The sequence below is a fragment of the Acomys minous genome, assembly GCF_964271855.1.
Source record: "Acomys minous genome assembly, chromosome: 2".
In the NCBI taxonomy this organism is placed as follows: domain Eukaryota; kingdom Metazoa; phylum Chordata; class Mammalia; order Rodentia; family Muridae; genus Acomys; species Acomys minous.
Genome location: NC_140484.1, coordinates 83,668,940 through 83,696,902, shown reverse-complemented (window position 1 = coordinate 83,696,902; position 27,963 = coordinate 83,668,940). Strand labels below are relative to the sequence as shown.

General features: G+C 37.5%; 1 protein-coding gene across 1 annotated transcript in view; it reads left to right on the top strand.

Moving 5' to 3' along the window:
• LOC311609888 (vomeronasal type-2 receptor 116-like) overlaps positions 1-27,963 on the top strand; it is a gene marked incomplete at its 3' end in the record, with an annotated part of 58,256 nt that overhangs the window by 20,097 nt on the left and 10,196 nt on the right. The window contains exons 2-6 of the mRNA XM_084803325.1: positions 8,287-8,341; positions 11,945-12,236; positions 12,595-13,401; positions 14,133-14,360; positions 18,081-18,204. Coding sequence (XP_084659451.1) covers positions 8,287-8,341; positions 11,945-12,236; positions 12,595-13,401; positions 14,133-14,360; positions 18,081-18,204 — 1,506 coding nt within the window. The remainder of the gene's footprint in view (positions 1-8,286; positions 8,342-11,944; positions 12,237-12,594; positions 13,402-14,132; positions 14,361-18,080; positions 18,205-27,963) is intronic.

The following is a 27,963-nucleotide window of genomic DNA, read 5'->3' as shown; positions in this document are numbered from 1 at the left end:
TGTGTAGGTATTTTGATAGGGATTTCATTCAATCTGTAAATTGCTTTTAGTAAGATGGCCATTTTTACTATGTTAATTCTCTCTATCCATGAACAAGGAAGATCTTTTCATTCTCTGATGTCATCTTCAATCTCCTTCTTCAGAGATTTGAAGTTTTTTCAAACAAGTCTTTCACTGATTGGTTAGAGTTACTCGTAGATACTTTATAATGCTTGTGGCTATTGTGAAGGGTGTAGTTCCCCTAATTTCTTCCTCTGTATGATTGTTATCTGTATATAAGAAGGCTACTGACTTATTTGAGTTAATTTTGTATTCCACCATTTTGCTGAAGGTTTTTATCAGTTGTCGAAGTTCTCTGGTGGAATTTTGGGGGTCGCTTATGTATAATAGCATATCATCTGAAAAATGGATAATTTGACTCCCTCCTTTCCAGTTTGGATACCCTTGATCTCTGTTTTTTGTCTTATTACTCTAGCTAGAACTTGAAGAACTGTATTGAAGAGATATGGAGAGAGTGGGCAGCCTTGCCTGGTTTCCAATTTTAGAGGAATTTCCTTGAGTACCTCTCCATTTAATTTGATGTTAGCTATTGGCTTACTGTATATAGCTTTTATTATCTTCTGGTATGTGCTTTTTATCCCTGGTCTCTCCAAAACTTTAAACATGAATGGGTGTTGGATTTTGTCACATGCTTTTTCTGTATATAAGGAGGTGATCATGTGGTTTTTTTCTTTCAGTTTGTTTATATGGTGGATTAATTGATGGATTTCCATATATTAAAACATCACTGCATGTGTGGAATGAAGCCTACCTGGTCATGGTGAATGATATCTTTGATATGTTCTTACATTCAATTTGAGAGTATTTTTTGAGTATTTTTGCATCAATGTTCATCAGAGAAAATGGTCTGGAATTTTCTTTGTTTGTTGGATCTTTGTGAGGTTTAGATATCAAAGTGACTGTGGCCTCATAGAGTGAGTTTGGTAATGTTCCATCCATTTCTATCTTTTGGAGTAGTTTGAAGACTTTTGGTATTAGCTCATCTTTGAAGGTTTGGTAGAATTTTGCACTGAAACCATCTGGCCATGGGCTTTTTTTTTTTTTTTTTGGTTGGGAGACTATCAATGATTGCTTCTAGTTCTGTAGAGAAAATATACTATTTAGTTTGTTTTCCTGATCTTGATTAAATTTTGGCAAGTGGAATCGATCAAGAAAATTGTCCCTTTTTATTACATTTTCAAATTTTGTGGCACATATTCCTTTGAAGCATGATCTTATGATTCTTTGTATTTCTTCAGTGTTTGTTGTTATGTCTCCCTCTTATTTTCTGATTTTCTTGATTTGGATAGTGTCTCTCTGCCTTTTAGTTAGTTTGGAAATGGTTTGTCTATTTGTTGATTTTTATAAGAACCAGCTTTTGGTTTTGTTGATTCTTTGAATTGTTCTCTTTGTTTCTAATTTACTGATTTCAGCCCTGAGTTTGATTATTTCCAAACGTCTAGTCCTCTTGGGTGTTTCTGCTTATTTTTTTCTAGCTCTTTCAGATGTGTTGTTAAGTTGCTTATATGAGATGTTTCCAATTTCTTTATAAAGGCACTTAATACTATGAATTTTCCTCTTGGCACCAGTTTCAATGTGTTCCACAAATTTGGGTATGTTGTTTGTTCTTTTTCATTGAATTTCAGGAAGTTGTTAATTTTTTTATTTCTCTCCTGACCCTGGTATCATTAAGTAGAGAGTTGTTTAGTTTCCATGTGTGTGTAGGCTTTTTTATATTTTTGATATTGTTGAAGTCCAGCTTTAGACCATGGTAATCTGATAGGATACAAGGTATTATTTCAATAATCTTTTATCTGTTGAGGCTTGTTTTGTGACCTACTATATGATCAATTTTGGAGAAGGTTCTGTGGGGTGAGAAGAAGGTATAATCCTTTGTGTTGGATGAAAAGTTGTATAGATATCTGTTAGATCCGTTTGATTCATGACATTGGTTATTGTCATTATTTCTCAGTTTAGTTTCTGGGTTTTTTTTTTTTTTTCGAGACAGGGTTTCTCTGTATAGCCTTGGCTGCCCTAGACTCACTTTGTAGACCAGTCTGGCCTCGAACTCACAGCGATCCACCTGCCTCTGCCTCCTGAGTGCTGGGATTAAAGACGTGTGCCGCCACACCCAGCTTAGTTTCTGTTTTGATGACCTATCCTTTGGTGAAGGTGGGGTGTTGAGGTTTTCCACTGTTAGTGTGTGGGTATCAATATGTGGTTTAAGCTTTGTTAATAGTTCTTTTACAAATGTGGTTGCTGTTATATTGGGAGCACAGATGTTCAGAATTGTAATCTCATCTTGCTTGACTTTACCTTTAATGAGTATGAAGTGTCCTTCCTCATCTCTTTTGATTAATTTTGGTTGAAAGTCTATTTTATTGGATATTAAAATGGCTACATCAGCTTTCTTCTTGTGTCTGATGCTTGAAATACCTTATTCTAGCCTTTTACCCTGAGGTAATGTCTTTCATTGTGGGTGACATGTGTTTCTTGAATTCAGAAGAATGTTGGATCTTGTTTATGCACCCATTCAGTCTGTGTCTTTTTATTGGAGAACTGAGACCATTTATATTGAGAGATATTAATGCCCAGTGACTGTTATGTTCCTTGATTTTGATGTTGGTTTCAGTAGAGGGTTTGTGTGGTTGTGTTTTTACAATGGTGTAGTTATATGTTTGCCATGTAATTTTGGTTGTAGCTTGTCCCTTTGGGGTGGAGCTTTCCTCCTAGTAACTTCTGTAAGACTAAATTTATGGATAGGTACTGTTTGGATTTGTTTTTGTCATAGAATATCTTGTTTTCTCCATCAATGGTTATTGATAGTTTCGCTGGGTATGTATTCTGGCCTGGGATCTGTGGTCTTTTAGGGTTTGCAGGATCTCTGTACAGGCCCTTCTGGCTTTTATGGTCTCTGTTGAGAAGTCAGGTATAATTCTGATAGTTTGCCCTTATGTTACTTATTTCTTTTTCCTTGCCATTTTTAATATTTTTCTTTGTTCTGTATGTTTTGTGTTTTGATTATTATGTGGTGGGAAGGTGTTCTTTTCTGGACTGTACATTTGGTGTTCTGTAGGCCTCTTGTATGTTTATAACCATCTCCTTTAAATTGGAGCAATTTTCAAATCAAAACGACACTGAGATTCCATCTTACACCCATCAGAATGGCTAAGATCAAAAACTCAACTGACACCACATGCTGGCAAGGATGTGGGGAGAGAGGAACACTCCTTCATTGCTGGTGGGAATGCAAACTAGTACAACCACTTTGGAAATCTATCTGGCGCTTTCTCAGAAAAATGGGAATAGGGCTTCCTCAAAACCCAGCTATTCCACTCCTTGGAATATACCCAGAAGATGCACTACCACACAACAGGGACATATGCTCAACCATGTTCATAGCTGCCTTATTCATAATAGCCAGAACATGGAAACAACCTACATGTAGGTCAGTAGAAGAATGGATAAAGAAACTGTGGTACATCTACACTATGAAATACTACTCAGCTATTAAAAACAAGGAATTCCCGAAATTTGTGGACAAATGGATTGAACTAGAAATTACCACAATGAGTGAGTTCACACAGAAGCAAAAAGAGCTAAATGGTATATACTCACTTATATCGAGACACTAGTCCAAGGTGTACGTCCCCATGAAAAACTGTACCTACCAGGAAAGTGGGTCAGAGGGGAGGACACCCTATTGAGACTTTAGGCATGAGAAGCCTGGGAGAATGAGGAAATAGAAGTATCCAGTGGGTCCTGGAAAACTACAGGCGGGTCTGGGCCCTGGGGTCCTCCCCAAACTATGGCAACAGCCAAGGAAAATATAGGCAGTAAACTTCAAACTCCTACCCAGACTAGCCAATGGACAGGACATTCTCCACCGTTAAGTGGAGAAGGAGATCTGACTTTCACACAAACTCTGGTGCCCCATATTTGACCATGTCCCTTGGATGGAGATGCCTGGTGGCACTCAGAGGAAGGATAATAGGTCACCAAGGAGAGACTTGATACCCTATGAACATATACAGGGGGAGGAAGTCCCCCTCAGTCACAGACATTGGGGAAGGGAGTAGTGGGGGAAGCAGGAGGAAGGGAGGAATGGGAGGATACAAGGGATGGGCTAACAACTGAGATGTAATATGAATAAATTAATTAAAAATTTTTTTAAAAAATTAAAAAAATAAATTGGAGCAATTTTCTCCTATGATTTTGTTGAAAATATTTTCTGGGCCTTGGAGCCAGGCATATTCTCTTTCCTCAATGCCTATTTTCCTCAGGTTTTGTCTTTTCATGGTGTCCTTGATTTCTTCGATGTTTAGCATTTTCTTTTATAGTTGCTTCAAGATCTATGATTATGTATTCTAGTCCCAAGATTTGTTCTTCTATCTCTTGGATTCTATTAGAGAAAGTTGCCTCTGTGATGTTTGCTTTCTTCTCTAAACTCTCTTATTCCTGTTTTTCTTCTGTCTGTGTCTTTATCATTGCTTCCATTTTCATCTTCAGATCTTGAACTGTTTTATTCATTTCCTTCATCTGATTGTTTACACAAACAATCCTGAATTTCCTGAGTTTCTTCCAGTGCCTCTTTGTAGGGCTTCAGATCTTGAACTGTTTTATCGATTTCCTTCATCTGATTGTCTTTTCCTGAATTTCTTCCTGTGCTTCTCTATAGGCCTCTTTTATGTCTTCAACCTGTTTTGCTGCATCTTACTGCATTTGTTTATGGATTTTATTCATTTCCTCCATTATAATCTTCATTACTAAGGATTTGAGGTCATTTTCATGTATTTTAATTGTACTTGAGTTTTCCGGGTTGCTTTCTTTTGGATAGCTGGCGTCTGGAGATGTCATATTGTTTTGGTTTTTGTTGTTTATATTTTTTATGCTGGCCTTTAGTAATCTTGTAGTCTCTGATGTTGGAAGGTAGCTTCTGGTATCCTTCACTGATCGTTGAAAGCAGTTTGTTGGTGAGTGAGTATAGATTGAGGACCTTTGCCTCTGGGGATCAGGGAACTCTTCCCTGGGACAGGTAGGTGACCTGGTTTTGGATCCTGGGGACTTTGCTCCACACCTTGGGCTCCCTACTGGGTCAGCAGAGGTAGGTGCTGATGCTGTGCAGCTCCAGGATCAGTTTGAGATAGTGTTATGTAGAGCCAGATATCCTGTCTTTGGCTGGGCTTTGAATACCCTGCCATTGGGCCCTGGGGATAGGCTGGGTCCAATCTGGCCAATTGAGCAGGGATGTTCTGCTGGGGCTGGTAGCTAAGTTTCTGCCCAGATCTTTCTGACCACCTGTGCTGCTTCTTTCCCACTACATTGGGTCAGCTGAATAGTTTGTTGCCATTTCCTATCAGGCCTGTCCATTCTCTCCTGAGAGCATGGGAGACCCTTTTAGGTTGTGGAGCCTGGCTATGGCTAGGCTGGGTCTGTTCCAGTCTGCTGTGGCTGGTAGCTAGGCTCCTGCCAGTTCCATTTAGACCATTTACAGGAGGTGGTTCTATCCCATTGTGTTGGGCCAGCTGAATAGTTTCCTGCCCTTTGCTATCAGGCCTGCCTAGCCTTTTCCAGAGGTAGAGAGACCCTGCCAGGCTGTGGAGCCTGGCTAGGCTGGGTCTGTTGTGACCAACTGTGCCAAGACAGTCCTCTGAGTGTGACAGCTTGGCTCCTGCCCAGCCTCACTCAAACTGCCCCACTCAGCCCATGCCACTGTGGCTGGACAAAGTGTATAGAGCCATCTGGGCCTCCATGTCGCACCTGGGATTTCTGTGGACTGGTGTGGGTTGGAGGGGGTGTCTGAGGACAGATCCACATATTTCTCTGTGATTTCCCTAGGCTAGGAGCTTTGATGCCTCACTTCTAGGAGTTCAGTCCCATATACTGAGTTTGTGCTGCAGAGCAAGGCCATAGCTTTTAGCCCGCAGGTGGTCTCCAGTCCAGACTCTGGGGACTGGGCTCCCATCCTCCGTGGGTCATTGGATGACCAAAATCCAGACTTGCACACCTCTTTCACCTACTTTTCCCCAGATCTCATGGTCCGTGGCTCCCAGTAGCATGCACAGTCTCCTCTCTGTAGGTCAGACACCACGTGTCTTTGGTGCTGCCATCATTGAACCAGAATTAGAATTATTAAGAAAACACAAACCAAGATAACCATGGAAATGGAAAACTTGGAGGCAAGATATGAAATCATAGAGGCAACTATGAACAACAGAATACAAGCGATGGAGGAGAGAATTTAAGATGCTGAAGATACAAGTGAAGAAAATAATAAAACAGAAAAAATTGTGACACAAAACATCCAAGAAGTCAAGAATATAGATAAAAGAGTATATAGATATAGAAAACAAAATATATAGATAATTTTACAATAGCAAAACAAACACAGTCACCCTATTAGCACCAACTCCACAATAAAGGGAACTAACAATCACTGGTCACTAATAACTCTCAATTTGCTTTCAGTGTTTTCCCTTAGATATTTGTAAGAACGTACTTTGATGTGTATTATATTGTCCTTGGACTATGATGTCTGTCTCAACAATGAAGAGGTTTCATTTTCAGACTTACTATGGACATGTAGCAATGATTTATTAAGAAAATGACAAGAAAAAAATTTAAAAAATGCCTACTATTGTTACCAGGATACACTCAAATCCATGTGTTAAGTCTCATGGTTATCCTGCATCAGAGAAAGTTGTTGAAGAAATTGTCAATGAATTTTCTATTCTGTAGACTTAGTACTCTTTGTCTATGGGAGAAGCTTGTGTGAATGGACTGCAACACAGGTTTTTCTCTATTTCTTAGGACTGTACCGAGCTGTGATTTACTATACAGCTAATTTCCCTGTGCCTCTTCAATGCATACAGTCTTATAATAGACAAGTTCTGCCTATTTTGTACTCATTGCATATTGTTCCTCTAAAAAAGAGAAACTCCCAACAAGCTAGAGTTAACTTTTTTATTGTGCTTTGTATTGTTGGATGATTTGGTTTTGTGTTTACTCTACTTACTCATCTTAGGAGTGTAAATGCATCTTGTGTGTTTGGGATAGAACTTTCATTACCATATCACAATACACACTATATCAGTTTCCCTAAACTCTTGGTGGCTCGTAAATAGAGCCCTGCACAAAATGGTTTCCCTCAGTGTATAGTGAAATGATGCAGTCTGATTCCTTTCAAGTATTATACTTTATAGAACTGAGGATTTCTCTCTCACACTAATGTTTTCAGAGCAGGGTAAGCAGTGGGTACACACATTGGTCTAGATTTAGGGGCAAATCACAATGACACATTTACTCAATGGTTAAGCCAGGATGAAAAAGAAAGAGCAAAAGTGCAGAAGTTCAAAGCTCAGAATGTAAACAGGGATTTCAGTTTTGCACTTACATTAGTAGATAACTTGGAAGTGAGGAATGCAGCAGGACACTGGCTCTTCCAAAGCCAGAAGTAAAGAGTTTGTTTTGGGCAAAGACATCTTATTGTTCTGCAGATACAAACATATCATAGTGAAATATTCTGAGAATATTTTGAGTATTTTGAATATTTTGAGAATAGTTTAAAAGTAGACTACATTCGTTTCATTGGTTTAGAAAATCATGGGTTACTTATTTTGCCTGTGTGTGCTTGGTATGGATATTTACAGGCCTTCTCTGAATTCACTTACCACAGCAAACTTTGATAGCATGTTTTCAGCAACCAAATTGTTGTCATATGAAAAGTTTCTTGCCTCAATCTTGGCCAAAACAGCCCAGTCAAGAAGTTGAACCCTGTTGTTGATGTCTATCTTCTTGGCCGAAATCATGGTCCCTGTGACTAAAGAAGATACAAAACACATTTTCCAACTTGTTTTTAAGCAGAGCACAGAGCCTCAGATGCAGAGCCCAAGGAAAGGAAGAGTTTCAGAACTCTCAGTGGCACTGGATGTGGTGTCAGGAAGAACTTGGGGGTAATTAGTGTCACAGCTGCACTCATTAACACAGTGAGAGGCACAAATGTTCACAAACACTTGAGCTGAATATATACCTCCTGGACATCGTTAGATCTGTTTCTACCAGACTTCTGACTGGCATGTACATGTGGTAATAGGATGCTCTGGGTTTTTATCATTGGGATCCTGCATAGTTTCAATTCTGTGTGTGCCTTTAGTGACAATGAGTGCTATGTAATGATTAATGAAAGTTTTTACCATGGAGGAGATGTGACCATTGGTGCATTTTTTTCTCTTCATATTTATTACACAGGCAACAGAATTCCTGATAAAACAAATGAACACTATTATCAGGACCTTCACATACAGTAAGTACAATTATTCATTGTAAGAGTTCCTAATTTTTGTGACTCAAAGTATTAAATGGATTAAAACATGCTTGTGATTTTTTATGCATTTGATTCTCAAACTCACTCTTCCATTCTCAAATTTCTTCATGTAAATTTTGACTTCATTTCATCTTTCAAAGAAAAAGTCATAATTTTGGTGTTATTCACTTTGATTTCATCAAATTATATTGGAACTTCATGATCTTCTATTGTCATGTTTGCAATGCCAGATGATCTGAATATTTTTATTGATGCAATTTCATGTTTTGAATAATTATTCTGAGCATTACCATGTTTATCTGGGCTCTCTTTAAGTGGAGATGTTTTCCTGTGAGAAGAAATGATGTTACTGAATGCAGAGATTCCTGAGTGCCCAGAGTGTTCTTAGAGTGACAAATCTTGACTGTTTTACATGCATTGGATTTCACAATAGGATTGTCATCTTTACAACTGAGAACACTTTTTGATCTACAATATTTTTGCCTATCTCCTTTTTTGCATCTTAATATGTCTTTGCTAATTTTTTATTTTTTTGGTTTTTCGAGACAGGGTTTCTCTATGTATCCTAGGCTGTCCTCGACTCACATTTGTAGACCAGGCTGGCCTTGAACTCACAGCGATCCGCCTGCCTCTGCCTCCCAAGTGCTGGGATTAAAGGCATGCACCACCACGCCGGCTTGCTAATATTTTAAAATCTTAGATTTTCAATGTTTCACTGTTTGTTATACATGTTTTAAGTGATTTTCATAATTTATATGGATGTGCTCACCAACATATGAAACTTTTAAAAATGTCTTAAGATGAAATGTTTCTATACCTAACTGAAAAACAATTTACTAAATATAATCTTATGAAAACTGTTTTGTGAACAGCAATCTTTGACACTAAATGATTTACTATTTCTTTTTGTTTACAATTTATGGAATCACTAAGACTGTAATATTTATGACCATGTTGCTATAAGACAGGTAAAGAATTACCTTATAAGGTACAATGTCAAGATGCAAGTGTGAGGATCTGAGTTCAGATCTACCAAAGAACATGAATGTCCTCTTGCAATCCAGTGATCATGTGGAGGGCAAAAACAGGGAGAAGTGACTCCATATATGTTTGCTGGCCAGTGCCAAAGGATTATGTGCTAAAGACACCAAAATGTGGAGTCAATAGGAGTGATACTCTTTTTTCTTCATAGTACTGTATAAGAAATGACAGAAAGAATCTTAATAATTTCAAGACCAGATTGATTTACAGAGAGTGTTTCAGGCGAGCCAGGACTACATGGTTAGAATCTGTCTTAAGGAATCAAAAAGTCAGTCAGTCAAACCCAGTCTCAAAAAAACAAAAACCAAAAACCCAAACACAAAAATAGCCAGTCAGTCAGTCAGTCACTAATTAAGGAAATGAGTAAGAGACACAGTGAGCGGCCATGCAGGAGTTACATTAGCTCCTGTCTATCAGCATAGCAGAGTAACATTAATAACATCAGGGACTTGTTCTCTCCCATGGATTGGGTCTTAAATATGATTATCTTAATTGATCATTTCTTAAATATTTGCTCTTTATTTCTCCCAGCACATCTCAGGCAAGACAAATTTTGTGTTGAAGGTTTTGTTGGTGCCTTGTTATTCTTATGCCTCCACTGGAATTTCTGCGTGGCTACAGTAGGTGGCCATTTTAGGGTCTGTATCCCTGATGCTAGGAGTCTCAGCTAGGATACTCCCTATAGACTTCCTGGGGCCCCCATCCTAGGTCTCTGGCATATCCCAGAGATGCACTTCACCTACACTTTCTGGTCTCTCGCCCAGCCCTCTCTCCCTCACACTTCCTTCTCTTGATTTCCACCCCTGCTTCCCTCTACATACCCATCCCTACCCAGTTTCCACCCTCCATCCACCTCCAAGGACTATTTTATTTCCCGTTTTCAGTGAGGTTAAAGCATCTTCCCTTGGGCCTTATTTGTTATTTAGCTTTTTTGGGTATGTGGGTTATCCTGTAATTCATGGCAACATCTACTTATAAGTGAGTAGATACCATGCATAACTTTTACAGTATGGGTTACCTCACTCAGAATATTTTCTAGTTAAAACCATTTTTTCTGAACATTTCATGATGCTTTTTTAAAATAGTTGAGTCATATACCACATTTTCTTTTTCCATTATTCAGTTAGTGAACATCTAGGTTGTTTTCAGTTTTTGCTTATTACAAAGAAAGCTGTTATGAACATAGTTGAACAAGGGTGCTTTTGGTATGGGGGAGCATCTTTCTAGTATATTCCAGAAGTGGTAACACCTCTGAGAGGCTTTACCCAGAAAATGATGGAAACTGATGCAAGGACCCACAACCAAACATTAGACAGTGCTCATGGAGTCATATGGAGGAGTTGGGGATAGTGTTTGATGGAGTGACAGGGGTCAAGAATTCCATAAGAAGAACTTTAGAATCAACTATTCTGCCCATGGGGCCTCAGAGAGACTGAACCAATGTTAATAGAGCATGTATGCCCTGGTCCTTTGCAACCTGCATGTATGTAGCAGATGCATAGTTTGGTCTTCATATGTGTCCCCCACCAAATGGAGTGAGGGTCTTCTGTGTCTCATGACTGCCTTTGGTATCCCATTCACCTAAATGGGTTGCCTGGTCTGTCCTCAGTATGAGACAACGCACCTGGTCCTGCAGAGAGTAAATTTGTTAGGAAGAGTTGGTACCCATGGGGGGGGGTCAACTTTCTCTTAGGAGGATGGGAGAGGAGAAATGTGGGGAGGATATATGTGGAGAGGTACTAGAAGGAAAGGATGGGGGTTGTTCTGGACAGAATGTAAAATGAATAAATAAATAAACAGAGAAAATAGATACTGTGTCAAATAATGTGGACAGTGTGGACTGACCTTGGATGTCCCTTCTCTGTCTTGCATTTTTAGTTATTAACATACAGAAACATGTACCTGTACAGAGACTCACATCTACAAAATTGATGCACACACCTCATTAAAACAAACAAAAGTAAAATATATTTGTATGTGGATTCAAATGAATTAGAATCAGCAACTGCGATACAGAGGCAGGAAGATATCCATGAGTTCAAGACCCACCTGGTCTACATAGTGTGCTCCAGGCCATGTTATTAAAAAAAATCATAGAAATAAGAACTGCAGCAATATATGATTTGAATTAAGTTTTTGCATTTTAGTAAGTAATACACTGCCACATAAAAATGAGGGTTTGGTGTCAATATTTAATGACCTTTCATAATCGTAAATGGCTGAATTTCCAAGATATAGACAGCAACAGATCTGATGTTTTGTCAGAACTTACTTACTTATTCATTGGCAGTCTCTTAAAATTTTCCACACATAAAAGAAAAAGCAACAAAATAACAGAGTCCATCAGACCATAAATCATGAGTGTTAATCTTATCTAATCCTGTACACTTAAACCCTGACTATAATTTCAGTCATATATGAGACTATGTTAAAATAATGATTTCAGAGAAGCATCGGCATTTGAATGGTAAACGTGATTGCAATTAAATCTGAAGGTTGTATGGTCTGTCTTCCTCTTATAATTTGAAAAAATTGTTGCAGATATAAGTTGAAGAACTACCAGTTTCTTCTGGCCTTGCGATTTGCCATTGAGGAGATCAACAGAAATCAACAACTTCTACCCAACACCACACTGGGCTTTGATTTCTATAATATTCGATTTACTGAAAAAATTGTCCTCCTTGGTGTGTTTGTTTGGCTCACAAGAATGATCAACCCCTTTGCTAATTATCACTGTGGAAAGATGAGAAATTCACCTGCTGTACTCACAGGACCATCATGGGCAACATCTGCCCACATTGGGACACTGCTACAACTGTACAAAATACCAGAGGTGAAGTATGAGGCATGGGAACTAGAGTCAAGTATAATTTTTTACATTATAGGTGTGTCTGAAAATGTAAAATAGGGGCATTTGAGTTAATCAGTCATCAAAGAAAAGTATGAAGGTACTTGGTGGTCCATATTTCCAGGATTTGAAGCAGGAAAGAAAGAGAGGTAGATGAGACCAGCTATATTATTTAAATGAAGACTTGTCAGTGATTTTTGTGGAAAACTGGGCAGTATGTTTGCCTTCTAAAATATGAAAGAAAACACCTTCTCCCTGATTGTTTACATCTATTGATTCAGAAGTGAGGTTGTGCTTGATGCCAATTTTCTTTCTTCTGTTTCCAATTGTGTTTTCTCTTCAGCTCACATTTGGGCCATATGATTCTACCTTGAATGATCAAAGTCAGTTCAATTCTCTCTATCAGATGGCCCCCAAAGACACAACTCTGTCCCTTGCCATAGTGTCTTTGATGGTCCATTTTGGCTGGTCCTGGGTTGGTCTGATTCTCTCAGATGACCACAGAAGTACTCAGACTCAGTCAGACTTGAAAAAAATTATGGAGAGCAATAGCATCTGTATAGCCTTTGTAAAAATGATTCCTGGCATCTGGAATTCTTTTTCCAATGCCTTATGGAAAAAATTGGCAAAGATACCAGAATCATCAGCAAATGTGATAGTTATTTATGGGGACATTGTTTCTTTACAAGGTTTAATGAGACATATCGCACAACTCCTAGTGACATGGAAAGTCTGGGTCTTGAACTCTCCATGGGATGTTGACACCCATTCTGATTATTTCATGGTAGAGTCATTTCATGGGAGTCTCATTTTCTCTCACCCCCATGAAGACATGGTTGACTTTACAAATTTTATTCGAACAGTTAATCCCTACAAATATCCAGAAGACAATTATCTTCCTAAGTTTTGGTATTTGTTCTTTAAGTGTTCATTTTCTGAATTTGATTGTCAACTTTTGGAGAACTGCCAACCCAATGCTTCTTTGGACTTATTGCCCAGACAGTATTTTGACCCAGCCATGAGTGAAGAGGGCTACAATATATACAGAGCTGTGTATGCTGTAGCCTACAGCCTCCATGAGATGCATCTTCAGCAAATACAACTACAACCCCATGAAGATGGAAAAGAAATGGAATTTTCCCCCTGGCTGGTATAATTTCTGTCTGTGTATTTTAATATTTGTAATGGGACATTTTTATTAATCCTTAAGGCATCCAAATTTGGCATCATAAGGTTTGGAATATGCTGTTAGTAAGCAAGGGAGAAAATACTTGTTTCCCTGTCTGGAGGTCAATGCAAACATGTTAGAAAGTGTCTTTTATAGATGGCATGCCAGGAGGAAGGAAAACCCATTAAGTCAATATTAAGTTCAATAACATGTTGTATCCGAGTTTTCTTTATCATATTCATTGTTAAAAATTGAATTTTCCATATGTATTCCTTAGAGGAGAAGTGAGAGCAGTACATCTTTAAGGTTTAAAATGCTTCTGAGGACCGCCATAGGCTTTTGAAATTAAGGACCACTTCAAAGTTCATGTTTGACTTCAGGGGCCTCATTTTAAGGATAGAAGCTCTGAATATAGTCCAAAAGTTAACAGGTGTGGCTATCTTTTCAAAGAAGTTTGAATAAGCTGGATCCACACAACTTTAAATCTTAGCTGTGTTTAATTCCATGACTTCTCTCAAACACTGTAATATTTTCATAAATTAATGCATTTCAGTCAAAGAATCTTTCATTTACTCCACTACTTTTTTTCCCCTTTACAGATGCTTTTTAAATCATGAGGTGTTAAATCTCAGACGTTCTTTGTAGTATGTTTTTATGTAAATGCATTTAGTATCTCAGATAGACCTTAACCTATGACCCTGAATCTGTTTTAGCTCCTTCCTTTCCTGAAGAATAGTCTTCTGAGAAATCATCTGAGAGGCCACACAGTAATGGATGGGAGAAGAAACTTAGAATCTGGGTATGACATTCACAATTTTTGGAATTTTCCAAAGGGTCTTGAATTAAAGGTGAAAGTAGGAAGTTTTTCTGCAAATGCTCCCCAGGGTCAACAGCTTTCTTTATCTGAGCAGCTGATACAATGGCCTACAAGGTTCACAAAGGTGAGTTGTGTCTTATACCTCTCATGTGATCTTTCAAAAAATAAAAAGTAATTCTCAAGATATGGTGATCCTGGGAGTTAATTAGTAGTCGTATACCATTAGAACCTTTCTATAGCAAGCATAGACTATTTTATCATTCTTTGTGTCTGATCAGTGTAATAGTTTCTTTCATTTTATAATGCCCACACATTTCTCAAGACCTGAGTGTCTGTTAGATTTCTCTCAGTTCCTCAAAACATGGCTCCAAGGTTTATTTTGTAATCCAGACTCGGAAATTTCAGTGAAAGTTAAGGTGGCAGTTTTGTTTTGTCAGACTCTGAAAGGGTAGACTAGCATGACAGAGGTGTGAGTGAGTGTGTATATGTGTGTGTGTGTGTGTGTGTGTGTGTGTGTGTGTGTACATGAGCATGCCCAATCTTTACTTGCTATTTCATATAGTCAACAAAAACAACTTAAGGAAGGGCAGGATTGTTTTGATTAACATCTGATATTGTAAGAATGCAGTATATTATGGTGGGAAAAGAAAGGAAGTGATGACATCACATTCATAGACCAGAATCACACATCAAACAATTTGGTTCTCCTTATATATCTACTATTCTTTCTGTCTATGACACTAGTCAATGAAATATTGACCTCATTTTGTGGTTACTCTTTCCAGATTAAACAACCTCTCTATAAATCTCACAGTCGAGGAAAGGGACTGCCGCTTATATGAACTGTGATGTCCACAATTTGAGTATTTCCTCTTCATGGGGAATCCTACGGGACACACAGAAGAATTTGTTGTTAATTTATCAGTATGGCCTAATAATGTTTATTGTCAGGCCTATAATTATTATTACAACAGTATAACTACCTATCAATCAATCAATCAAGACACAGACACTTGTTCTATTTTAAAACAGCCTTAGTTCACCTGGAGCAGGGCAGATATTTTTCCCCTAAACTACTTCCCGTAGTGGAGCACGTATGGGATACCTACCCCAATCCCATGCCATCTGCTTCTAATAATTTCTATTAAGCTACCCCATTCCATAATCCCAAATACTTGCTAATGTTCATCTGGGCCAAATCTCCATCCATGCCAGCCATGTGATTCTCTTCCATCTAACCCATGGCAGACTTATCCTCTTTTCTCCTCAGGTCTCTCTTCTTCACAAGGATCTCTCTGTCTCCTCACGGCCAGGAACCTTAGCCATGCCTATTTCATTTCCCCTGCCCAGGTGGTGTGAAGGCCTTTTATTAATTAGCATCAAAACACATCAGACCAACAGAGGAAGGCGAAGCAGGATGTCCAGATGAGACGTGATAGACTGTGGTCATAGGTGGGGGAGGAGGTCCCCTTCTGTCAGAGATCTATAGGAGTGAACAGAATGGAAGAGGAAGGGAGGGTGGGAATGGGAAGATACAAGCTAGGGGATAACAATTGAAATGTAATCTGGATAAACTATAATAAATTAGAAAAAACTCCTCACAAAATTGCCCAAAGATTTGTTTCCATAATTAATCCAAGCTCTTTTGAGTTGTCAATCAACATTGACAATCACATTAAATATAAAAGTAATTGCCAGTAAGAATAAAGACAGGTTCAAACAAGTCTTTCACTGGCTTCTTCAGAGGTATTCCTAGATACCTTATAATGCTTGTGGCTATCATGAAGGGTGTAGTTTCCCTAATTTCTTTCTCAGCACATTTGTCCTTTGTTTACAGGAAGACTACTGATATTTTGAGTTAATTTTGTATCCAACCACTGTGCAGTAGGTGTTTTTCAGCTGTAGGAGTTCTCTGGTTGAATTTTGGGGGTCACTTATGTAACTCATTGGCACAGGAGACAACTTCCTTAGCAGAACTCCAACATCCCAGGCTCTAAGATCAGCAATTAATAAGGGGACCTCATGAGGCTGAGAAGCTTCTTGAAGGCAGGAGACTCTGTCAACAGAACAAAGTGACATTCTACAGACTAGGAAAAGATCTTCACCAACCATACATCTGACAAAGGACTAATATCCAAAATATATAAGAGCACTCGCTACACATTAAACACCACCAAAATAAATAACCGAATTAAGAAATGGGGCTCAGTATTACAATATGATGTGATTTTTGTGTAGAAGTTAATGAGAGTGAAATAGCTAGCATTGCAAATATAAAGTTAATTTATGTTTCATATATTATGTTTGATCACCAAGTTAATTGATCTTAAACTGTTGACTACTATAACAATTATTATACACACATTTAATAAAATGCAAAATGTATGTATTCTTTTAATACCGTGAATTATTTTTATGGAATTAAATATTTTCAAAAACTGGGGCTCAGAATTAAATAGAGAATTCTCAACAGAGGAGTATCTAATGGCTGAGAACACTTAAAGAAATGCTCAACATCCTTAGTCAGTCATCAGAGAAGAAGAAATCAAAATAACTCTAAGATTCCAACTTAACACCCATCCGAACGACTAAGATTAAAAACTCAGATGACAGTAAATGCTGGTGAGGATATGGAGAAAGGGTACCACTCCTTCATTGCTGGTGGGAGTGCAAACTTGTACAACGACTTTGGAAATCATTATGGTGCTTTCTCAGAAAACTGGGAATAGGGCTACCTCGAGACCCAGCTATTCCACTCCTTGGAATATACCCAGAAGATGCTCCACCAGATAACAAGGACATATGCTCAACCATGTTCATAGCAGCCTTATTCATAATTGTCAGAACCTGGAAACAATCTAAATGTCCCTCAGTCAAAAAATGGATAAAGAAACTGTGGGACATTTATACTATGGAATATTACTCAGCTATTAAAAACAAGGAAACCCTAAAATTTATGGGCAAATGGATAGAACTAGAAATGATCATCCTGAGCGAGTTAACCCAGAAGCAGAAAGAGTCACATGGTATACACTCACTTATAATGTGGGCACTAGCCCAAAAGTCATGTCCCATGAAAGTCTTTACTTACCAGGATATTGGGATGGATAAAGGGACTTCCTAATGGAACTCTAGATGAAGGAAATATGGGAAAATGGGAGAAATAGAAGGATCCAGAGGGTCATAAAAACCCATAAGAAGACCATCATGATGGGCGTATCTGGACCTGGGGGTTTTGCTCAACCTATAGCACCAACCAAGGACAATACATGAAGTAAACAGTGAACACATATTCAGATCTGCCCAATGATCAGGACATTTTCCACAGTTGTGTGGAGAGTGGGGACTGACTCAGACATGAACTCTGGTGCCCCATATTTGGCCACCTCCCCTTGGTGGGGAGGCCTGGTGGCACTCAGAGAAAGGATAAGCAGGCTACCAGCATGAGACTTGATAGGCTGTGACCATATTGTGGTGGAGGAGATAACCATCTGTCACAGATATTGGGGAGGGAAATAGGGTGAAAGAGGGAGGGAGGGAGGAATGAGAGGATACAAGTGAGGGGAAAACAACTGAGATGCACTCTAAATAAATTAATAAAAAAGAATAGAGACAGGTTGAAACTAAAATCATATCATGACTTTTTAGAACACTACTTTAATGACTTACTCTTAATATTAGCTTCATCTATTTAAATACATGGGCTGTGCAGCCCAAAAGTTGCTAGAATTGGTTAAGTGAAAGCATTTGTAAATTAACTGTTCAATGATACCCCTAAACTCTGTATTTATTAGGACTTCTCACTAAAGTCCAAGCATTTGCTAATCACTTTCATTTATTTCAGATTCCTCAGTCTTTGTGCAGTGAGCGCTGTAGGCCTGGATTCAGGAAAGCCGCTCAGCAGGGCAAGGCTGTCTGCTGCTATGACTGCATTCCTTGTGCAGACAATGAGATTTCCAACGAGACAGGTAAGTGCTGGTTTACAGAGAACTTCCATTTTGTCCACAGGCATCTGCAGTACATAATAAACAAATGAAGAAGAACTGAAGAGAAGTAAAAGATACATTTTTCTTCCTTAATTAGAAATTGAAGGATTTCTGATACTTTTATTTCCCTTTGAAAGGACACATTCTAGAAATTTACATCATTCTTTGTTTACATTGTTGTTCCATTGCAGGCACTGATTCCTGAAGACACCCATCTTGCCCATAAATTAACACTTTATTTCATTTTATCATGAACACAGTGTTTTGAGCACGAATCCATGCTCACTTACATGTAGGATTCACTTCAAGCTTAGATCTCTAACATAACAAGTTCTTTATGATTATAATTAGTTCATCATTTATTGTATTTGTATTTGTTTCATTTTTCTGTTTTTTTTTTTTTTTTTTTTTTTTTTTTTTTTTTTTTTTTTTTTTTTTTTTTTTTTTACCTAGCAGGTAAATGAAGAGTTCAGTTTGATGTCCTAAGGACATATATTTTATCTTCATAAAACTAACCTTATTTTATTTTACTGTAAATAGATTGTTTCATACCATAGGTTCTTCTTATTTATATAATTGTCTCCCCTTTATTAAGCAGATTTTCCCCACACAGTGAATACATTTTCCCTTCCCTCTACTTCTCCCAATTCTCCAATACTTCTATCATGAGATATCCACTTTTTATCTTTATCTCATAAAAAGCTCAATAAAATAACATGTGATAAGATAAAACAAAAACCATCATTTTGGAAAAGACAAGGAAACAGAAAAATAAAACCTCAAGAGAGTGCACAAGAATTAGAGACTCACTTGTTAATGATTCAGGAATCTCAAAAATGTACAAAACTGTAGCTATGGTGCATGCAGATGGTCTATGGCTGACCTATGTAGGCCTAGTGAATCCTTCTCTGTGTATTCATAAAAGCATTACTTGGTTGTTAATTAGAGCCTTGTTCTTCTGATATCTGTTGCCTTGGCCCCTCCTTACTCTTCCCCATCTCCTATGGGGCTCCCTATGCTCTGAGTGAGTGTATAGATGGAAACATCTCACTTAGATCTGTTTTATGCTCTTCCTCTCTCCCTCCCTTCTTCTCTCTTTCTCTGGGTGATGTGTGTGTGTTTGTGTTTGTGTGTGTGTGTGTGTGTGTGTGTGTGTGTGTGTGTGTGTGTGTGTAAAATGTCTAGACCTGGGTCTCTGTATTTATTTTCTTCGGTTATAGGAGTAAACAAGGAAGCCTCTCTAATGATGACTGGATAAGGTACTGATCTATGTGTATAGCGGAATATAATCAGGAGTCATTTGATGAGACCAATAGTATAGGTGTTCCCCACATCTTTGAGGTATCTACTCTCTGAGCATTGGTTGATCAAGTAATATCAGGAATGATTACTCCCTCGTTTAGTGGGCTTTGAGTCAAATCAGAAATTAGTCGGTTCCTCCAACAATGTTTGTATCACCATTACCCTAGCATATTTTGTGGGTAGGACTAAATGTCATTCAAAACTTATGTGGTTGATTGGGTGCTTACTCTTTTTTATCACAGCCCATAGAGTATCTTTCTTTGGTATAGATATGAAACATGGGGCTGAAGGTTTCTTGTAGCATGAACTTGGCATTTCCATCTAAACAAGTTGTGGCGTTGTGTTGTCTCAGAAGTGGGGCCTTGTGTCTGTGAAGAACAACCAGTTGTTTTGTAAACAGCCTGTATTATTTGGGGATTTTAATGATACCATTGTAGCTAACAACCCAAATTCATGAAACCCAGTCCTCTTACTCAAAGTATCAGTTCTTGACAAGAAATGGCTATTGGGTCTCTATGTCCATCATTATTTAGAGGTTACATTATGATCACTCTGTGTTCATATTGCTCCTAAAATCCCCTTCCTTTCTAGCTGTCTTTGTCCACATTTTCTCCCTCAATTCCTTTTCACGTCACTCCTCATATTTGTTCTTCCTACTTTCATTCCCCTTCTCTCCAGTTCACCCATAAATTCTGTTCTATTTTCTTCTCCCTTGGATATCCATATAACCCCCTAGTGTCTTTCTCCATTACAAATACCTCTGGGTCTATAGATTGTAGCTTTCCTATCATTTATTTAACAGCTAATACACAGGTATAATCAAATGCATATTATATTTATCCCTCTGGGTCTGGCTTACAACAGTCTTAATAATTTTTTCAACTTTAACCATTGTCTGCAATGTTGATGTCAGTTTTAATTACCAAGAAATAATACTCCATCATTTAAATTTATCATATTTGATTTATTCATTCTTATGTTATTTTTTTCTTAAAAAATTTTTTTTATTATTAATTTATTCTTGTTACATCTCAATGGTTATCCCATCCTTTGTGTCCTCCCATTCTTCCCTCCCTCCCTTTTCCCCTTATTCCCCTCCCCTATGACTGTTCCTGAGGGGGATTACCTCCCCCTGTATATTCTCATAGGGTAAGTGTCAGGATTTTGTGAATAGAGCCTTGAACATATTTAATCAAGTATCCTTGTGATAAGATAAAGTATATTTTAAAGAGTAATAAAGCTGGATCCTGGGGGAAATTGATTTTCACGTCTATGAAAATTTGGCATCCTGATATCCACAGTTGCTGTATTAATCATTAGCAATGGAAGAATGTTCTCACTTCTCCATGTACTTGCTAGCATGACTATCATTATATTACTGTTTGTAAGCATTCTGACTGGTGACAGATGGAAACTCAAAGTAGTTTTGGTTCATATTTTATATTCCTTTTCCCTAGTTTCTTTTTCCACTTGAATATTAAAAAATAATTTATTCACTTTATATCTAAATTGTTATCCCCTCCCATATAACTTCCCATTCTCCCTCCCTCCTTCTTTTGCCCTATTCCCCTCCCCAGACCTGTGACAGAAGTGTATTCCTACCCTCACCATATGATCACAGCCTGTCAGGTCTCATCCAGATCATTCTGGCTCCCCTTCCTCTGAGTGCCACAGGCCTTCCCACCAGGGGGAAATGGTCAAATAGGGCACACCTGAGTTCCTGTGAGGGTGAGTCTCATTCTCCCTACAGCTATGGAGAATGGGCTATGCATTGGGTAGATCTGAATAGTGGGGATCTAGGTTTGCTGCATGCATTGTCCTTGGTTGGAACAGGAGTTTGTGCAGGACACCAATGGGTCCATATTATGAAAACTGTTTACTTCATTTACATTTTCAAATTTTGTGGCGTATAGTCTTTTGAAGTACAACCTAATGTTTCATTGTATTTCCTCAATATGTGGCACTATATCTCCATTTTCATTTCTGATTTTGTTGATTTGAATACTATCTCTTTACCTTTTAGTTTGTTTGACTATTTTCAACCTTCTACTCCTCTTGGTTGTATCTGATTCATTTTATTCTATGTCCTCCAGGTGTGCTGATAAGTTGGTCTTCTGGGATGCCTCCAATATCTTTACGAAGGCACTTAGTCCTATAAACTTTCTATTTGCACAAATTTCACCATGAGTCATAATTTTGGGTATGTTGTGCTTTCATTTTTGTTGAACTTTAGGAAGTCTTTACTCTCTTTCTTTATTTCTTCCCTGACCCAGTTGTTTTCAGTAGAGATTTGTTCCATTTCAGTATATATGTAGGCTTTTTGTTATTTCTGTTGTTGTTGAGGTCCAGCTTTAGTGCATGGTGATCTATAAGAATACAGGGATCATTTCAACCTTCTTTGTGCCTAAATATATCGTCAGTTTTGGAGAAGGTTCAATGAGGTGCTCTGAATAAGGTATCTTCTTTTATGTTTGAATGAATCCTTTTGTAGACATCTGATAGGTCTATTTGATTTTTGACATCTGTTAGTGTATTATTTTCCTGTTATTTTCTCTTTTATTCACCTGTTTTTTTTTAAAGATTTGAATGTTAGAGTCTCCAACTATTAATGTGTGGGGTCAATGTGTTGTTAGCTTTCTCAATTTTTTTCCCACGAATATGTTTGCGCTTATATTCAGTGCAAAGAATTGAGATGCACTCATGGTGAATTTTCCTGTTTGATGAGTATGAAGTATCATTCATCTCTTTTGAGTAAATTTAGTCAAAAGTCTGTTTCATTACCTGTTAAAATGGCTACTAAAGGTTTTTTCTTGTGTCTCTTTGGTTAGAAACCTTTTTAATAGCCCTCTACTCTCAGATATGTTTATATTGTGCTGAGGTTTGTTTCTTGCATTAGCAAGATGGTCCTCTTCATGTAACCAGTTTCTTAGTCTGTGTCTTTTTTTTAGAGAGTTGAGTACATCGATGTTGAGAGATATTAATAGCCAGTGATTATCACTTTCTTTTTTATATTTTTTGTTGTGGAGTTTGTGCTCTTGTTCTCTTTAAGTTAATTTACTTATATCGTGTGTTTTATTGTGTGTAGTTAACCTTCTTGGGTCAGAGTTTTTCTTCTAGTATTTTCTGTAGGGCTGAGTTTATGCATGTATATTGTTCAAATTTTGTTCTGTTGTGGAATATCTTGCTTTCCCCATCTATGGTGATTGAAAGTTTTCCAGATCTGTGGTCTTTTAGGGTTTGTAAGATGCCTTCCTAGGCCCTTCTGTCTTTTATGTTCTTTGCTGAGAGCTCAGGAGTGATTCTGATTGGTTTGCCATTATATGTTACTTGGCCTTTTCCCCCTGTAGCTTTTGATATTCTTCATTGTTCTGTACATAAAGTGTTTTGATTATTACATGGTAGGAAGAATTTGATTTCTGGTCCAATCTATTTGGTTTTCTGTAGGCTGCTTGTATACTTATAGGCATTTCTTTCTTTTTACGAGGGGACTTTTCTTCCATAATTTTGTTGAATTCTCTGGGTTCCTAGAACCCAGGAACATTCTCTTTCTTTTGTTCCTATTATTCTTAGCATTCCTCTTTTCATGGTATTCTTTATTTCTTCTAAGTTTTTTTTCATATTTTATATTGAATACTTTCTGGCAGATGCTTTACTTTTGTTGCTTGCATCTTCTATATTTGAGATTCTTTCCTCCATCTCTTGTATTGTGTTGGTGATGCTTACCTCTGTAGCTCCTATTTTCTTCCCTATGTTCTCCATCTCCAGGGTTGCCTCAATTTGAGCTTTCTTTATTGGCTCCATTTCCATCTCCAGATCTTGAAATGTTTTATTGAGTTCTGTCATATGTGTTTGTATTTTCCTGTATTTCACTGAGGGATTTATTTATTCTTTTAAGGCCTTAATCTGTTTGGCTATGTCTTCCTATATCTTTAAGGGATTCATCTATAAAAGCGTTGATCATCTTTCTTAGAAAAGCTTTATTGTCATTTTCCTGTATTTCAGTTGTTTTATGGTATCCAATGCTGTTTGCAAGTGCATAACTCTGTTCTGGAGATTCTTCATTTCTCTTGCTTTCATTAATTTTATTTTAAACTGGCCTTTAGCCATCTATTTGTGTCTGGCATTGGCTGGTAGTAACTGGTGCCTACTGGAGTTCTTGGGGTTATGGAAGTGCCCTGGGCAGGGAGCTTGTACTCTCTTCAGATTGGAATGTATAGTCGCTGATTGGTAGGTGGTTCTCATGGAACTGTCTGTTGCTCTTCTAAAATGTTTGATCCTCAAGACTGACTTGGCCCCCCTGAATCATGTGGTCCTCTTTTTACCAGCAAACTTCTTGGAGCCAGCCACCCCACGTCTGGCATTCTAGTTCTGAGGTTCAGAAGCTCCATTTGCCCAGACATTATGCTCAGACACTGTCTTTGATGGACACAGCCCAGAGCAAGAGGCTGAATGTTCTTTCAGAAGCCCTCCTGGGGTTGGTGGGTATGTTCTCAGACTCCCGTTTTGTTATCAGGGTATTTCTTTCAGATCACCTCTGATGTTTGATACTCAGAACCAACTGGGCTCATGAGGAACCTTCATTTGTCAGGTGAATTCCAGGAGTCAGCCACCAGCACTGAATTACTGAGACACTGTTTTTGCATCTTTTCTTGCTGGGTGTCCCTATCCCAGAGAATCTGTGAACCCAGTGTTCTGGTTGTTCTCCTTTGGGAGACAGGTTGCTCTCGTTAGAGCAGCATTGGATACTGTTTCTGTGGATTCCTGTCATGATGAGGCCAAAGGTTGGAGCCAGGCACATTGATATCTGGAAGGTATCCACCTACAGGAAAGTGGGAGTGAGTTGCAGGCTGGAGGCTGAGACTCTACTTCCAGCAGAATGTGGGACTTTTACCATGATTATCTAGGTGACCTGAGGTTGTGCTCACTGTCTCCTTCAGTGTGGGATTTCCATTCACCTTGGGAACCCAAACACTGGAGTCTTGGGATCCAAAGCCAATGCCTTGTGGTCATTCTGGAATCACTGTTGTTGTGCTGGTCCCATACCATGTAAGATTGGTTCCTACATCTTGGATTCCTAACCCCCAAAAGTAGCTGGGATTTGCATTTCTTTTTCCTGATGGCTAAGAATTTTGAACATTTCCTTAAGATTTTCTTTAACCGTAGTATTAAATCTTGTATTGAACATGCTCATTTTATATCTGTACATCATTTTCTGATATCTAATTCCCTAACTTCTTTATATAATCTGTAGTGATCTTTCAGATACGGAGTTGGAAAAACTAATATCTCATTCTGTAGGAAGCTGCTTTGTATAAATAACTGTGTCATTTGAATAAAAAATAATCACTTTTTTGAGGTTCCATTTAGTAATTGTTCACCTTCTTGCTTTGATATCAGTGCTATGTTCAGAGAAGATTTGCTTTTACTAATGCATTCAAGGATATTTTCAATGTTATTTTCTTTTAGGATAGTTGATTTTGTAGTTTTTAAATGAAGTCTTTGGCTCTTCTGGCTCCATCAATCTTTCCTTCCCCTCTTCCACAAGATTCCTCAAGTTCCATATAATTTTCAGTTGTAGGTCTCTGCATCAATTTCCATCATTATCTGGGTAGATGACCGCTATACTCTCTGATGACAGTTATGCTAACTCCTATCTGCAAACAGAGCAGAATATAATTAATATTGTTAGAGTTCTTCAAAATTCTGCTCTCTCCTTTCACCCATATCTCTTGTGGTCAGGACAAACTAAGGGTCTAAGGTTGTTAAGGTACTTTCTTAGTGTCTTTACGAGCAATATCTACTTATAAGAGGATATTAATCATAAAGTATAAAATATCCATGCTACAAATCACAGTTCTAAAGAAGCTAAGTAAATATAGTACCCAAGGGGAACACTTTATTCTCACTGAAAAGGAGAAATGGTTTGATGGAATGGGAGGCCTAGGCTGGGGTAAGCATGAAAATATGAGACAGAAGATTGGGAAAGAGAGAGGGTGTCAGTACTGGGTAAGACCACTGTATTGGTGGTGGTGGGGTCATCTTTGGGATGAATTAAAAAATTAGAACAATGGAAATTCCTATGAATCTGTGAGGGTGGCCTTAGCTAAAACTCCTAGCAATGGAGGATATGAAGCCTGAATGGGTCATTTCCTGTACCCAGACAAGACTTAGAATGGAGGGATTGGAACACCAACGCTGCTAATGTATCTTCTTTGATATTGAGGTATTTTATATATTCAGAGTTGAGTTTTGTGTAAGGTGATGAGCATAGAAATTCATACATACTTCTCCATGCATACATTCAGTTGCACCACCACCATTTGATGAAGATGTTCTTTTTCCAGTATAAATTTTTGGACTCTTTATCATATGCGTTTTGATTGATATCTGGGATTGCAATTTAATTCCATTGACCAACTTTCTATTTTATGTCAATACCATCCTGTTTTTGTTAGTCTTAGTGTTACAACTTGCAATCATGGATATAGGTACCTCCTGCAGTTTTTTTATTGTTCAGAATTGTTTTGGGTATCCTGAGTTTCATTTTTCCATATGAAGTTGAGAACCTTTTTAAGTTCTGTAAAGACATGTGTTGGAATTTTAAAGGGGATTTCAATGATTCTGTATGACCTTTTGGTAGGATGGCTGATTTTACTTTGTTAATCCCATCGGTACATGAACACAGAAGGATTTTCAATCTTCTCATACCTTTTTCAATTTCTTTCTTCAAAGACTTAAATATTTTGGGTCAGAAAGCTTAGTTGATATCCAACTTTAATGAATACTAGCCTTATAATATGGAGGGGATTATTTCAATATCATTTTATCTGTTGAGTCTTGTTTTGTGCCTAAGTGTATTTTCAGTTTTGGAAAAAATCTTATGAGATGCTATGAAGAAGGTATTTTTTTTTGTGTGTGTTTCTGTGAATTGATCCATTACTAAGTTAGGTCCTTTTGCTTAAAACATCTGTTAGCACCAGTATTTCTTTGTTTAGCTTTTGTCTGGGTGACCTGTTCAATGGTGAGAGTGGGATATTGAGACATCCCAGTATCAGTGTGTGAGTGCCAATATTTGATTTAAGCTGTAGTAATGGTCTTTTTACAAACGAGGTGTTCTTGTGTTTGGATTATAGTTGTCAATCCAAATTTCACCTGGTGGGTAGTATTTTTATAAGGGTGAAGTATCATTTTCCATCTCTTTTCAAATTTAATGTGGTTTCATACCTGCAAGTATGAAACACTCTTTCATGTAGGTAGGTCCACATAAATATTCAGGATCCACAGAGTAAAAGTACTTTATGCATGAATACAAGATCTTACACAATTTTCTGTTAGTGACTATATTTTGAACCCATATATCATTTAAATTAGGATGAACACATTCATGTTCAAAATTAAAATTCCAAAGTATCACTGATTCAGTCTTCTTGAGTAAGAAAAAACCTATTTTTAAAAAAGAAGTGTTATCTTTATATAATTAGTTAATGAAACATATATCATGTAAACAATTTAAGGCAGAGATCAAATGTTATACTTGAAGCATATCTTATACAATGGAAAAGCAACAGTAAATGCTCATAATAGGAACAAAGGTATTACTTGTGGCTATTGAGAAATAAGTTGAAAAACATCTCCTGAGAACAAATTCATTACAGTTCTATAATAACTGAGGCAAAAGAAAAAAAAACAAGTTATCAAAAGCAAGATTTGATTTTTACTGACAATAAATTCATGTTTATCTCAATGTATAAAAAAAGAGAAATCCCATTAGTGAGGTGATATGTTTCAGAAAAAACCAATGGTTAATGTAATAAAAATATGAGATTATAACGCTCAATGTACATACACACACACATTTGTTTTTATATAAAATGATAAATGTTTAGGATGAGAGTATTCAGAAATTTTAGAATTCCATGATATATTTCAATAGGTATGTCCCTATATCTTAGAAATATTTTATAGCTATGTGTAACCACATATTATGTGTGAAGGATTTAAGCTTAAGAATGAAGTGCTATTTATTATTTCAAAATCTTTAAGATATTGAATTTGAGAATCTTTAAGATTTAAATTTGAGCCAATCTTAAATACCTAATGGATTTTGTGAAAATAAGTTAATATGGATAACAAATTAGAGAACAGTGTATAAAATGAATTAAAAACTGAGCATATTTTACAAAACTTAAGTCAAATTAGGGATTTCTATAAGGTGGAAGAAGAATCAAACTAGGATTTTACAATATAATCTTATAATCTTATGACATATATTGGATGCAATAGAGTCACAAATTCAGGGTATGTATACAAAGACACAGGAAAAGTATGGGTCTTCTTTAATCTTTGTTACCAGCGACAGAGAGGGCTGTATAGATTTAAAATATTCCTGAAGCAATAAACAAAGGTAATTTAGGAAGCACTTCAATGAGCTTAGGCTGA